Below are 13,642 nucleotides of genomic sequence, written 5' to 3' on the forward strand. Positions count from 1 at the left end.
ATATAAATATAATTTAAATTTTAATTTTTAGGGGAGATCAATGAAAACTTCCTTTAAAAATTATATTTTTCAGTTTACAGTGAAATATTACAATATATCTTCTTTTCTTTTATATTTATTATCAAACGAATAAACTAAGAGAGCTAACTGAAACCAGGCTGAAATCAACTGAAACTTTAGAATATGATATTCACTGGCTGTGGCTATACTGCCCTATCTGCGTATTAAAGGATTTGAATATGGCGTCGATCAGCTGTGTTCTGTCACAATGACAAGTTATCGTAAATTGCATAAGTTGTTTACTTTTTAATGTAATAAATAAAGTGTGTAACAAACGTGAGAGGAATGAAGCAACAATAGGATGCAAATTGTGCATTAAAGTGATTGATCAATAAGAATTATTTTCCGTTTATAAGGTCACTAGAGATATAGACTTTGAAGTGAGCAACGAATGAGCGCAGCACGTTTGGAAAGCAATATGGTGACTAACGAGTTAATCAACTGTTGAAAGTAATCGAGAATAAAGTACTTTAACATTATCTAGACTGTGAGAAATGGATGGGAGTGAAATTAAGTGATGAATATAACGTGATTCAGGGCCTTTACTAGGCTTAAGTAAGAGATCATGTGCGATGTATGCGCTGACTTTCATGAACTTCTGCTCTCCTGTAAGTGTACTGTATACAGTATTCAATTTTAACCTATTCTCCTCTGTAATAGCTATACCAACTCATTTTCCATAAAATTAATTCAACGAAAAATTTAGTAGTCGTAAGCTACTATATAAGTTTTGATGAATTTAAATTATTTTACTTTATGAAACTGGCCTTTCAGGCAAAATGTCATAACCTCTAAACAGTATTGTTCTCTTAGCAGTAAGAATACTTATTTTGTTAGTCATATTACCATAAAATTTAATCACTTTAAATATTCATTATAAATATAATGGTCCTAATGATAGATAAACTAGAAAATAAGATTTATGCTCATAAAAAAAAACTATGCTTGCTGGACTTCTAATGAGTTCAGTTATTATATATTTGAAATATACTTTTTCAGTTGATGAGCGTTCGTCAAAGGAGCAGGATGTTTTTGTCACACTGCATACTGCAGATGTAGATACCACTCTGCATTATATAAACCAGTGGGTTCAAAGGTACTGAAATCTTTTGATAAACTATTAAACTGTTAATAATGTATTGTTAATATTTTAGGCAATGTATGTGTTGTTATCGAGAAATAAAAAATTTTGATCGGTTCATACGTTTAACACAGAGTGTTATTTTCTGTACATTGCAACAGTTACAATTAATTCAGCAAGATGATATCCAGGATAATGATGACAAGGAACAATCTAAACAAAGTAAAGATTCTGACAATACTACAGATAATTCTGATGATAAGGACAGTGCAGGTTTGGAAAGTCAAAAAAAGCAAAATTGGTCTCAGCAGGATAGGGAAAAATTATTTCATCTTCTTTCTAAAATCTTCTTACTTAATTTTCCTCTCTATATTGCAATGAAACATGGAGGTGCGATAAATCCTTTAGCTCCTGTGAAGGTAATTGATGGATGTTTTTTGAATCCATGAACATTACCCAATTTTTTATTGCTTTTAATTTTTAGGATGAAGGTGGTTATTGTGAGCCACATGACCCTGAAGTACCAGCTCCATTGTTTCGTGCAGTGTCTATATTCTGTCATCAGGGTGGCTTCAATTTAATGTCTGCTTGCTTTGATATGACAAATCCGCTACCTGTTAGCTTAGCCCATTCTATGGTTGCAGTAGTTTGTAATTTAAAATTATGGTTAAATTATGGTAGTGTTATTCAATTATTTATACCATTGCGTAGCCGCGTTATGAAATACATGTGCCGGCTAGGAGACAAAGAATTAAGAACTCCGGCAGTTAGAACTATGGCAGGTAAAGACCAAATGTTTTATTCATAATTGAAAATGTTATGTTGTCTATTGATTATTGTTAAAATATAAACTAATTCTGTATTTTGGTTAATAGATTTTATGTGGAGCGCCGTTAAAGATCCAATTGATGCAGTTTTACCGAGTTTTGATCGAGATGGATTGGATTTGGCATTCAAATATTTTACAAGTACAACTTTGACAATGCGTTTAGCAGGAATAGCTCAGATAAATGCTCATATTACTGCATTCAATGAGTTATGCAATAGTGAAACCGTTGCTGAGGTTGAACAAGTTGGTCATGCTCTGGCTGCATGGCTAACTGAAAATAATATTATTGCTCATATATTTGGACCAAATTTGCATGTAGAAGTTATAAAGCAAAGTCACATTGTTTTAAGCTTCCTTGCCATGGAAGGAAGAATTACGTCATCTGATATGGATACAATGTGGCAGGCGGCTCAATTGAAACATTGTAGTCGGCCAGTGTATGATTTGTTAGCACCATTGGTAAAACATCTTGCAGTCACACCTGTTCTTCATCTGTATTCTTTACTTGGAAAATTGGAACCAAAAGACCACACTGAGCAAAGCTTATTCCTTGCATCTGCATTAATCAAGTTTATTTGGACATCTGGAAGTTCTGGTTATTCAAGAGGGTTAAGTACAAAAAATAGAGAAATTTTGAGAAGTTCAGGTGCGATTGGAAGTAGTAGTAGTGATCCCAGTGGAATGGACGGTACTAGCCCTGATGATGACGAGGAAGAACAAAGTCCTGCTCCTTCCGAGGGGCCATCTCCCAGAAAACAAGCAAGAGGAGATAGTAGCGATTGTGAAAGTAAGATTACTTGGGAATAATTTTTTCTTTAAGTTTTCATATGTAATTCTATTCTATTCTGTAAATTAATTTACAGGTCCAATCAAAAGTAAGGATTTCGATACAATGCCCCTTGAGTCTAGTATAAATGAAATGGAAGAGTCGTCTTTTGAAAAGACAGAATGTGATTTGGAATTAATGAAAGATATTTCGAGAAATTCTGTCGAAAGTGTGGTAAAGGACAAGCAAAGCTGTTCGGACGCTGAGGCTGACGCAGAAAAATCAAATACCGAAGAAGCTGTTACATTTGAGAAGAAAAAGAGGAAAGTACTACGAAAAAGGAAGAAGCCACAAAAGAGAACTATAATTCCTCTGGAAAATAATCTCCAAGACATGATAGAGGATGAGAATGAGGCGAAACAAACAACATCCGAAGGAAAGGATAGAGAGGAAGATGTTTTACCATCTGTTCTTGCTTCTTTGAACGAACACAATAAAGTTGTCGATACACTGGACCGCGTAAAACAACAAGCAATGGCATTCGAGCCTAATGATCAACAAGTGCCAGCAGCTACAGGCTTATTGCGTAGATCGAATAAAAATAAATACATATCGCTGGTCGGACATAACGTGGATCGTGGACCTGACTCTGCAGATACCTCGCATGATGAAGAGGACAGTGACGTTGCTGGCGCTTTAGCCGCGACGGATGGACCTGGATCTGTTATATCCGAACTGGCTGGATTAGTTCATGGTACTGGTCCAGCATTTTTACCCTCAGGCTTGGATGAAATGCTCTCCGACGAAGAAGGCTCTTACAGCAGTAGAATGTCAAATAAAAGTGAAAAGAATATGGCAGATTTTGATGGAGAGGAAAGTGGTTGTGAGGAGGAATTAGCTCAATTAGCTGCAAGACATTTAACAGCTATCCAAATGCAAGCGTATCATCCCCATCATCATTCTCACCCACCGATGACTATTAGAAGATCTGTTTGTCGTCCAAACCAAGCGAGAACAGTAGAACAGCCAGTGACCAAACTGAATTCCCAATTTAACTTAGAGACGGTTTGTAAACCTGGTAATACACTATTATGGGATCTTTTGCAGGATGATAAAATTGGCCAATTAGGAGAAGGATTAGCATTGGAAGCTGAAAAAGCATTATGCAATCTTCTTTGTTTCAATGTTGATAGATTGATTCCCATGAAATTTATTGAGGGCTGTTTAGAGAATCTGGCTACTAATCATTCAGTTGTGGTTTCCTTGAGACTACTTCCAAAATTACTTGCTAGCTTTCAGCATATTGGTGCGATGGATGCTCACACAATAACAACGTGGGCTGATCGGGAGCGTGGAATGATGAAACACTTTTTTAATAATTTAAAAACCTATACCAGCGTAGGACCAAAAAGCAATTTATATTCTCATCAGACTGAGATTCAGGTTAGATTACAGTTCTTATCTTCTATCTTTTCGCCGCTAGGATCACCTGATTGTTTCAGACTGAGTCTTGAACAGGTGGATATTTTATGGCAATGCTTGGCCCAAGATGCAACATGTGCTGATGAATTGTTTAGTTGGTTATTGAGTCAAGCAAAGTCCACTGAGCAACATGCTCTTGGAATGGATACTTTAAAACATCTCTGTATGCGTAAGCTTCCAAGCTTACCAGCAGAAACCATAAGCATGACTGGTCTTAGTCTTTTCCAACAATTATGCAATTTGGCACGCTTGGCCGCTGCACACTTAGACAGGCCATTGCGAGATGTCGATTCGATCGGTATGGATTTCTTGTGGCGAATTGCTTTGAAAGCAAAAAGCACGGACGTCAGTATGGCAGCCATTCAATATTTAAATGGATATTACATGTCGAGGCAATTAACTCAGGAAGCGGAATTTGTATCGCAGTGCATGACTCATCTTGCAGCTGCAAGTGCTGATCTTGAAGCTAATGAAGAAGCTAGTTTGAGATGCATACAACGAGCTCTATTATTATTAAGAACTCATTTGGAGACTTTTCGTAAAAGGTATGCCTACCATCTACGTCGTTGGGTGCTGGAAGGTAGAGGCTCAGGAAGTCATGTGGCTATGAATACGATGGACAAAGGACAGTTATTAAGGATACATGTTCAACCAGCAGGAATTCCAGAAAAAAATAACTTTACCTTACTGAGTACAGATTATGTAGCTGATTTAAGAGCAGAAGTTGCTAAATGGTGGGATGACATGCAGAGTAGTCAAGATAAATCTTCAAATTCAGCTAGTTCGAATCAGAGCAATTCTGTGCTAGGCTCTTTACTCACTGATGGTCCTATCAGGATGATCACTCAAGGTCAAGAGCTGACAATGGATTTTGACGAGAAAACTTTGCAAGAAATGGGCTTCAAAGACGGACAATTAGTGTTCATTTCACCTGGTGCCAGTCGAAACAGCAATGGCCGTAATAATAAAAGAGATATGGATTCTCCCTCCCTTCTGCCGCCACCGCCAAAAGAGTCTTTACCAACATTATTGCTGCTTCGTCCACAGTACTTTGAGCAATTATTTACTTTGATGAGAACGCTCAGCGCAATGAAAACGACCGTTAAAGGTGGTCAAGAAATTCCACACACAAAGGCCCAAGTACTCTCTAGAAGAGTATGGGACACATTAACTTTATTGCCTACAAGTCCAACATTATTGAGGGGTTTTCAAAAATTAGGAGACGCATCCTTACCGGAACTCCTGGATCCTGCCAGTCCACAAAAATTAATGTATTCTCTTTATATAGTTGAATCACTTAGCAGGAAGGGTGTTGCAACTGGGCAGTCATCCAGTTCTTCGAGTAATTCTGGTTCGCATGAAGGTGGTGGAGATGCGGACGATAATTGTGATGATAAAGATAATAAAGACGTTTCATGGTCAACGTTATTTGTTCAACATGGCGGCCTGAGACATCTTTTTGATATTTTTATGTCTGGCTGCTTGGAGCAAGGTGATGGAAGTGAATGGCAGCAGGATTGTTTAGCCAGCTTACTCAAACAACTTTGCCATTTAGGAGTCGTGAGGGAAGAGAAAAAACGGAGTAAAGCAGATAAGATGATCGTCCCAAAATTAAGCGAGGCTATGATATCTATGATGAATGTGGAAACTGTTATGCCCAGAATAACTAGTATTTTAAATGATGCATCGCTTCCAAGAGACCCTAATCATTATAAAACAGGCTTGTTTGGGAGATCCCAAGTGATACATTATACAATGGCATTATTGGTATGTTGGGTACACAGCGATCAAGCCGTACGACATTATCTCTTTTTATCTACAGAACCCTTTGGCAAAACTTGGCTAAGAAGATTAGTATTAGAAGATCCCGAACCAGCGGTAAGAAGAGAAGTTTGTTCAGCTCTGTATCGACTATGCCTAGGAACTACTGGGGCAGAGGACGATACTTATGATGCCTCCAGTTTGATCGTTCCAATGCTTAATACATTACTAGAGCATCTTGTAATTGCAGAAACTATGCAACCATCTCACAAAAAGCCAGATTTGCCTTTACATTTACATCCTGTTTTGGATGATGGTAAAGAGCCTTATGGACCAGCTTGTAGGGATTATTTTTGGCTAATTTGCCGTCTAGTGGATTCTCTTCCAGAAGAGGCTATTAGAGATGCATTGGATGACACTTCTAGTAATACTATAAATTTGGAGGCTTTGGCAAATAGAGTGATTGACTCTATCTTGAATAGAGAACACATTGAAACCAGACACAATACAGTAGAAGATGATGGTCTTGTAGGACTATTGAATCTGGCTTGTAACATCATAGCGCACAATCCTCCATGCAAACAGGGCAAAGTTGGCCAGAATTTATTGAATGAAGTGTTTGATTATCTTTTCGCTTTACCTAATCCACGTTCAAAGCACGTACCAAAGTGCAAGAGTCAGGTCTCTAGATCATCTGCATTTGACTTATTAGTTGAGCTTGTCAAATCTGCACCAGACAATTATAGAATTCTTCACGAAAAGCTTCTAAGCCAGCATAGACCTGGTCCACATTCTCCTTATCCATGGGATTACTGGCCTCGGGAAGATGGGCGTTCTGATTGCGGCTATGTAGGCTTAACAAATTTAGGTGCTACCTGCTATATGGCTAGCTGCATGCAGCATCTTTATATGATGCCACAAGCGCGAATATCCATTCTGGGTGCTGATAGTAACAGAGCCAATAAGCATCAATTGACACTCAGAGAACTGCAGAGGATGTTTGCTTATCTTTTGGAGTCTGAAAGGAAAGCTTATAATCCAAAAAGCTTTTGTCGTGTATACACTATGAATCATGAGCCATTAAACACTGGAGAACAAAAAGACATGGCAGAATTCTTTATTGATTTGGTCTCTAAATTAGAAGAAATGACTACAGACCTTAAGAACCTGGTAAAGACGTTATTCTGTGGTGTAATTTCTAATAATGTTGTTTCGTTGGACTGCGAGCACGTGAGTAGAACTTTAGAAGAATTCTATACAGTACGCTGCCAAGTGGCTGATATGAGGAATCTGTACGAGAGCTTGGATGAAGTTACTGTAAAGGATACATTGGAAGGTGATAATATGTATACGTGTTCGCAATGCGGTAAAAAAGCACGAGCTGAAAAACGTGCATGTTTCAAGAAACTACCACATATATTATGTTTTAATACCATGAGGTATACTTTTAACATGGGTACGATGCTTAAAGAAAAAGTAAATACACATTTTAGTTTCCCTTTGAGACTGGATATGTCAGGATATGTAGAGAAAAAACTGATTCCACAGCGCTATCAAGAAAAAAAGAAGAATTCAGATGGAAGTATTTCTGAAAATGAAGAGCATGTTCAGTACAAGGACAATAATGGTGAAGAAATGGAGCATTATTTGTATGACTTGATAGGTGTAACAGTGCATACTGGTACGGCTGATGGTGGACATTATTATAGTTTCATACGAGATAGGACATCGCCCAATAAAGACAAGTGGTTCTTATTCAACGACGCTGAAGTAAAGCCTTTCGATCCTAATCAGATCGCAGCTGAATGTTTCGGCGGAGAAATGACCAGCAAAACATACGACTCGGTCACTGATAAATTTATGGATTTCAGTTTTGAGAAAACTAATTCAGCTTATATGCTATTTTACGAATGGTGTACGGATCCTGGTGATCACGCTAAAGAAGAGGAAGCAACTGTGTCTAGTCCAACGGAAATGCCGTTGCTATCTCAAGCTTATTCTAATATTAATAAATTACCACCTCTAGAATTAAGCAAGGAGCTTGAGGATTGGATTTGGCAAGATAATATGCACTTTTTACAAGACAAAAATATATTCGAGCATACGTACTTCACTTTTATGTGGCAAATCTGTGGATATATACCACAGACTTTGCTATCAATGCAACCAGATATCACTGAAATGTCTGCAGAATTATCAACTTCTTTTTTTATGGAAACTTTTATTCATGCTAAAGAAAAACCAACGATGGTACAATGGGTGGAGTTACTCACAAAGCAATTTAACGGTTCTGCTGGAGCTTGTGCCAGGTTTTTAGAAAGAATGGCAAGTGATTCTTGGTGGCCTATTCAAATTTTAGTTAAATGTCCTAATCAAATGGTAAGGCAAATGTTCCAAAGACTTTGTATTCATGTGATACAGAGGCTACGGGCAACTCAAGCACCTTTATATTTAATATGTGATGATGAAAATGACTTGACATCTGTTGGTATGAGATCGTGCGTTACGCGGTTTGTAAGAATGCTTCTTTCTTTAATGGAGCACGCAAAGCAACATTTGAAACATCTGACAGAGTATTTCAGCTTCTTGTACGAATTTGGTAAAATGGGTGAGGAGGAAACATTATTTTTAATAAGAATACAAGCAATATCCTCAATGGTGAATTTTTATCTTGGTCATAAGACGCACGAATTTGTTGATGCCGTTAGTGAAGAAGAAGAAGAAGAAGAGATTGTATCGGTAACAGCGGAGAAGCTTAGGCCAGCCTCTCTGGATAAAATGATTACTCTGATAGCGACTTTGGTTGAGCGAAGCAGAGGACCCGATCATAGGTAAATGGAATTATATATGTGTATAAACCTTGAAATACGGATTTATTTCATTTTTTCGATTAAAACACATATTTTTTTTAGACTTGCACTTTCACCAGCAGATCTGAATGCTGTAGCAGGCGGTAAAGGTTTTCCATTCCTGTACCAGCAAACGCGAGATGCAATTAATTTAACACAAACACGAAATTTAATCCAATCTTTGTGCCGATGGAATGATAGATTGGCAGTTCACATAGTAACAATGATCTTTCAAGCAATAACGAAGCATACGGATGTATGCCAACCATTCTTTAAACTATTGACTTTACTAACCGAGAGTACAGGACCCAGTGGTTTACCTTGCATGACACAATTGATTCTCGGTAGAGTTTGGGAAGCAGCACGAGTAGCTCCTCATGGTGCACTCGAATGGCTCGCTCTTGCCGTTACCAGAAGCAAACTTGCCCATGCTTGGGTTTTACAAGGATTGGATACTTGGTTGCAGCATTTCCTTTTAGAACATTCGAATTTAAGAGTCCGATCTGCTGCGGCTTTCCTTTTAGTTTCATTGGTACCTTCGACACATTTTAGACAAGGCTATCGTAGTGCTCATCGGCTTGGCCTTGGCTGTAATACATCCAGAGAGTTTCAATTATCCCCCGAAGCTACCTTAATACTGCATCAAATATATACCGCTTTACTAAGATTACTGCAACCAGCGAGACACTATATTGATCTTCAAACTCATGGTACAATGAAACTCACTGCCTACTTTGCGTTGCTCACATATTGTGTTATATCGAAAACTGAAAAACTAATGGTAAGTTAACTTCATTTTCATAATTCGTTGAATTTGATTAATGATCAATAAAAATGTCATATTTATAGTTCGGCCAGTACTTGAACGATTTGTGGACATTATTCCACCCAAAGCTTTCTGAACCAAGCATTCCAGTACATCATAACAAGCAGGCTGTACTCTTATTTTGGTACCATGTCTGTTCCGATTGTCCTGAAAATATTGCTATGATACTTCACAATCCTCATATTACAAAGAATATTGCATTTAATTATATATTGTAAGTATTGGCGATGCCAATGTAATAATACTCTCTATTTAATTATAATTTTTAAATGAAACTATTAATAATGCGTTTTAATCATAGAGCTGATCACGAGGATCAAGATGTAGTATTGTTCAATAGGGTAATGTTACCTGCTTATTATGGTCTTTTAAGACTTTGCTGTCAACAGTCACGCACGTTTACACGACAATTAGCAGCTCACCAAAATATTCAATGGGCATTTAAGAATATTACACCACATCCTACCCAGTATTCCACTGTAAGATTAAATTATTTTTTTTGTAGAATTCACCTTTGAAAACTCTAAATTTGTCATTTAATATTTCAGGCAGTGGATGAACTTTTTAAATTAATGCAGTTATTAGTTGCTAGACACCCGGATCAAACTGAACAAGAAGAAAACGAAATTACAACATTTAGAAGAGGAACATTATCTTCATACCTACAAGGATTAGATGGTCGTTCCTGTTGGGCTACGCTAATATCTGCTTTTAGGTATTGTTGCTTTTTTATTATCAGTTTATATTTATTTATTTATACAATAATCTAGACAATTCATTGCATTACTTTCTTCACAGAATTCTGATTGAATCAGATGACGATCGTCTCTATGTAGTTTATAATGGAGGCTTAAGTATGGCCCTCGAAGCTTTCCACATGTTACATATCATGTACCACGAAGCAACAGCGTGTCACGTTGCCGGGGATCTAGCGGAACTAATAGCAATCATCGTTGAGCTAGTCCGCTGTATACGTACTGCTAGAGATGGTCCCGACGCGAGGAATATTCTAGCTAATTGCAAAGAATGGCCTGATATTCTTCGAAAACTAGCAACATTGTTGAATACTTATAACCCGCCAGACATGAGAAACTTAGCCATAGATTTATTGAAAGAATTGGTTATGCTTGTTCCTGCCGAAGCTATACTAATTCTAGCTCCCTTACTTTCGCACTGCCATGCTGCTCTACAAGAATCTCATGCTGCAGTTCCGCCTGGTCCGTATCTTCCAAGAAGATCTACACCATCTGGCAAAATGCCAAGTAGACCTGCCAGACCTATGGTCCAAATGGCGGTTCCTCATTCACAATTGGAGGCCTCAAAAGGCGTGGATCTAGAATACGATAGTGCCCTGCTTGAATTTTATCTGCCATATCACGAATTAATTGATGTTATGTGCAGGCTAGCTATTAATAACGATTGCATGACGGACACCCTGATAAGCTTGAGCGCTATGCTAGGTTTTGAAGGTAAGACCGTACCTTTTTAATCAGTTTTAATGTTATTCTTTTTTCAATTTAACAATGGAATAATTTTTAGGTGTTCCTTTGCACTTGGCACTATTTCCAAGATTGTGGTTGGACGTTCATGCTGCGACGCACATAGATCGTAAACATATAGCATCTCTTCTTCGCTCTTCCTATACGGTAGATTACGTCGATGCGGTATTATTGGATGAAAGATCATCGTTGGGTGTGCCAGCAATACACGCTTTTTTAAAAACGTTCTTTCCTAAACTCGCTAGCCATGTACTGACAGAACAGACGTGTTTGCTGATCGATAATCTGGTCAGCTCTATGACAGCAATGGTCGATGCAGTTGACATTAAGACTTTAGCGCACAGATTAACAGGAGATCTGCGAGCTTTAGCCCTGGTCTACAGCAGCAGTACAAGACTGAAACCGCCATCTAATTTATTACCCGCGCTAGAAACATTATTGTCGCGAACACAGCTCGTTAAAGGGAAAGAGGGGAATCAAGCAGATGTAGAAGCACCTTCAAAGAAACGAAAATTCAACGCGAGCGACGATAACGAAGCATTGAATAGAGATATGACTTCTCCAGTGAAAGAATTGATTGAGAGAAAAAGTCCGTCGGAAAATACTGACGAAAAAAATCAGGGGGAAGTTAAATCCACTGATTCTACAGATGATAAGAGTATAGCAAGGCAAAAGAGTAATGCAGCAAGTATTTCTACGAGTGTCAGTACGACCTCTCCCAGTCTGGCTACAACAACAGCTAATAGTTATGCCAATCAATTACGATGTACATTGACAAACGTTTCGTGGCTGGAGATGTTGGAGTCTACAATTATTGACTTACAGATGATTGTACAATTGCAAGAGAAAAATAATTAACTTTGTATATGATTTTGAAGAAATAATTTATGAGACTTTATGGAAATACAATGCAAGACTAAGTTCACGCGCAAACTGTGTTATTCTTTGTGAACAAGTAGGACAAAAATTCAGTTAAATATTTGCGACTTTGGCAAGAAACTTAATGTGTCTGTATTCTTTAAGAGAGTATATCTACGTGTATGTGTATGTATTAAATGCGAAATACTTTCCAAGCGTATAAAACAAATACATATTTTCATTACGAGTTCAGTTTAAACGGTGTGTAAAGGAAAATTTCGAATTTGAAACTCTGACTGAATAATGTTCACCTGTCGATAATTGTTCATTAGTGCTGTGAAATTACTTGTCTCTTTATAAATGCACGTGCCTGTGCACGATTATGCAAACCATCCAGTATTTAATAGCCCAAACTTATCAAAATTGTCTGCAAGGTAATGTAAGGGACGCTTCTTTTTTATAATTTTATCTAAATTAAGATTGTTATTTGCATTTGTATTCATAAAATTCATTTTGGCAAGGAGTAACAGGGTGCTTTAAATCTTTTTGAATGAAGCATTTATAATAATTTTTAAATTATCTGTATTAACGGCGACATTTCTTTTTTGAGTAGGCAATTTCAAATTGCATTGCTTACCACGTGAAAAATCAATATATTAACAAATTTTATTATATTTAAAAAAGCAACCGTAAAATATATTTTATAGTGATACTGTAATATTAGCGATACTCTTTAATTTGTATTTGGCACTCATCGATTCATCTATAATGTAAAAAAAACGTTTATTTATATCTCTGTTAGCTTTTATTTCTTATACATTTTCGTTATATGAGCGAGTAACAAAATCAAGAAAATCTAATTTTGTGAATAGGATAAATTCCTGTAATTGCTAGTTTTCAACATTGCAACACAGAATATCTGATTTTATAGAACTGTGTGTTATTAAATAATCTTATATTGTGTCCTTGAATAATTTTAGATTCATTTGATTATGCTGTAAACATTCTTCATAAATATTAACCATTCAAATCGCACAAAGATATATATGTTTATATTATATTGCATATCGAAATATAAAGCCTTTCGCAATTTATATGCCACCTTTGGAATATATTTGAAAAAGTTCTCCGGCCTGTTACACTGCAAGCGAGTTTGCGCAGATTTGTAGACATAGACTATTAATATGATATGTATATCTATAAAAGGAAATGAGATATTTGGTTTCTAACGTATATTTACATTTACTTTATGTAAAGGTAGGTTTATTTATAATCAAAAAAGGCATAAAATAGTCTTGATTAATTGTAAAAAAAAATACAAAATTTTATTAAATATTATATTCAATAATTTAATTTCATGCCTCGTTTCTAATTTCAAATAAATACATTTCTAGGATCAATCGGTTATATGCTATAAATTTAATACTAGACGTGATGTTTATTTTGTATCTTACAAACACAATTTGCATTAAAGCAGTTCCCTTGCAAAGCTACAAAAATATATACTACATTACGAAATGTTTCAATTTTACTTAAAACGAATTCTTTTCAGCATTATTTGCTTAAAAACTAAAAAAACATGTGAAAACCTTTACAGATCATATATTTAAAAAAATTAATATATAATATTT

The 13,642-nt window shown here is 36.5% G+C and overlaps 1 protein-coding gene across 1 annotated transcript; it reads left to right on the forward strand.

Annotated features, from left to right (window-relative positions):
* Nucleotides 1-548: 548 nt before the first annotated feature.
* puf (ubiquitinyl hydrolase 1 puf) lies at nucleotides 549-12,025 on the forward strand. Its single transcript, XM_066744825.1, has 12 exons — nucleotides 549-668; nucleotides 1,060-1,156; nucleotides 1,215-1,560; nucleotides 1,626-1,923; nucleotides 2,017-2,757; nucleotides 2,834-8,810; nucleotides 8,892-9,609; nucleotides 9,678-9,868; nucleotides 9,956-10,133; nucleotides 10,203-10,369; nucleotides 10,453-11,123; nucleotides 11,194-12,025. Exons 1-12 carry the CDS (start codon nucleotides 626-628, stop codon nucleotides 12,009-12,011), a joined length of 10,245 nt encoding a protein of 3,414 aa, XP_066600922.1. The 5' UTR covers nucleotides 549-625; the 3' UTR covers nucleotides 12,012-12,025.
* The last annotated feature ends 1,617 nt before the right edge of the window (nucleotides 12,026-13,642 follow it).

Source organism: Prorops nasuta, unplaced genomic scaffold, assembly GCF_024137725.1.
Source record: "Prorops nasuta isolate Cenicafe-Biocafe unplaced genomic scaffold, Cenicafe_Pnas_1.2 PNAS00050, whole genome shotgun sequence".
NCBI lineage: Eukaryota > Metazoa > Arthropoda > Insecta > Hymenoptera > Bethylidae > Prorops > Prorops nasuta.

Excerpts from the sequence above, each read along its gene's own strand:
- puf (XM_066744825.1), top strand. The coding sequence starts at position 626 with ATGTGCGATGTATGCGCTGACTTTCATGAACTTCTGCTCTCCT. Across the intron at positions 2,758-2,833 it reads AGATAGTAGCGATTGTGAAA|GTCCAATCAAAAGTAAGGAT; the intron begins GTAAGATTACTT and ends ATTAATTTACAG. Across the intron at positions 10,134-10,202 it reads ATCCTACCCAGTATTCCACT|GCAGTGGATGAACTTTTTAA; the intron begins GTAAGATTAAAT and ends TTAATATTTCAG.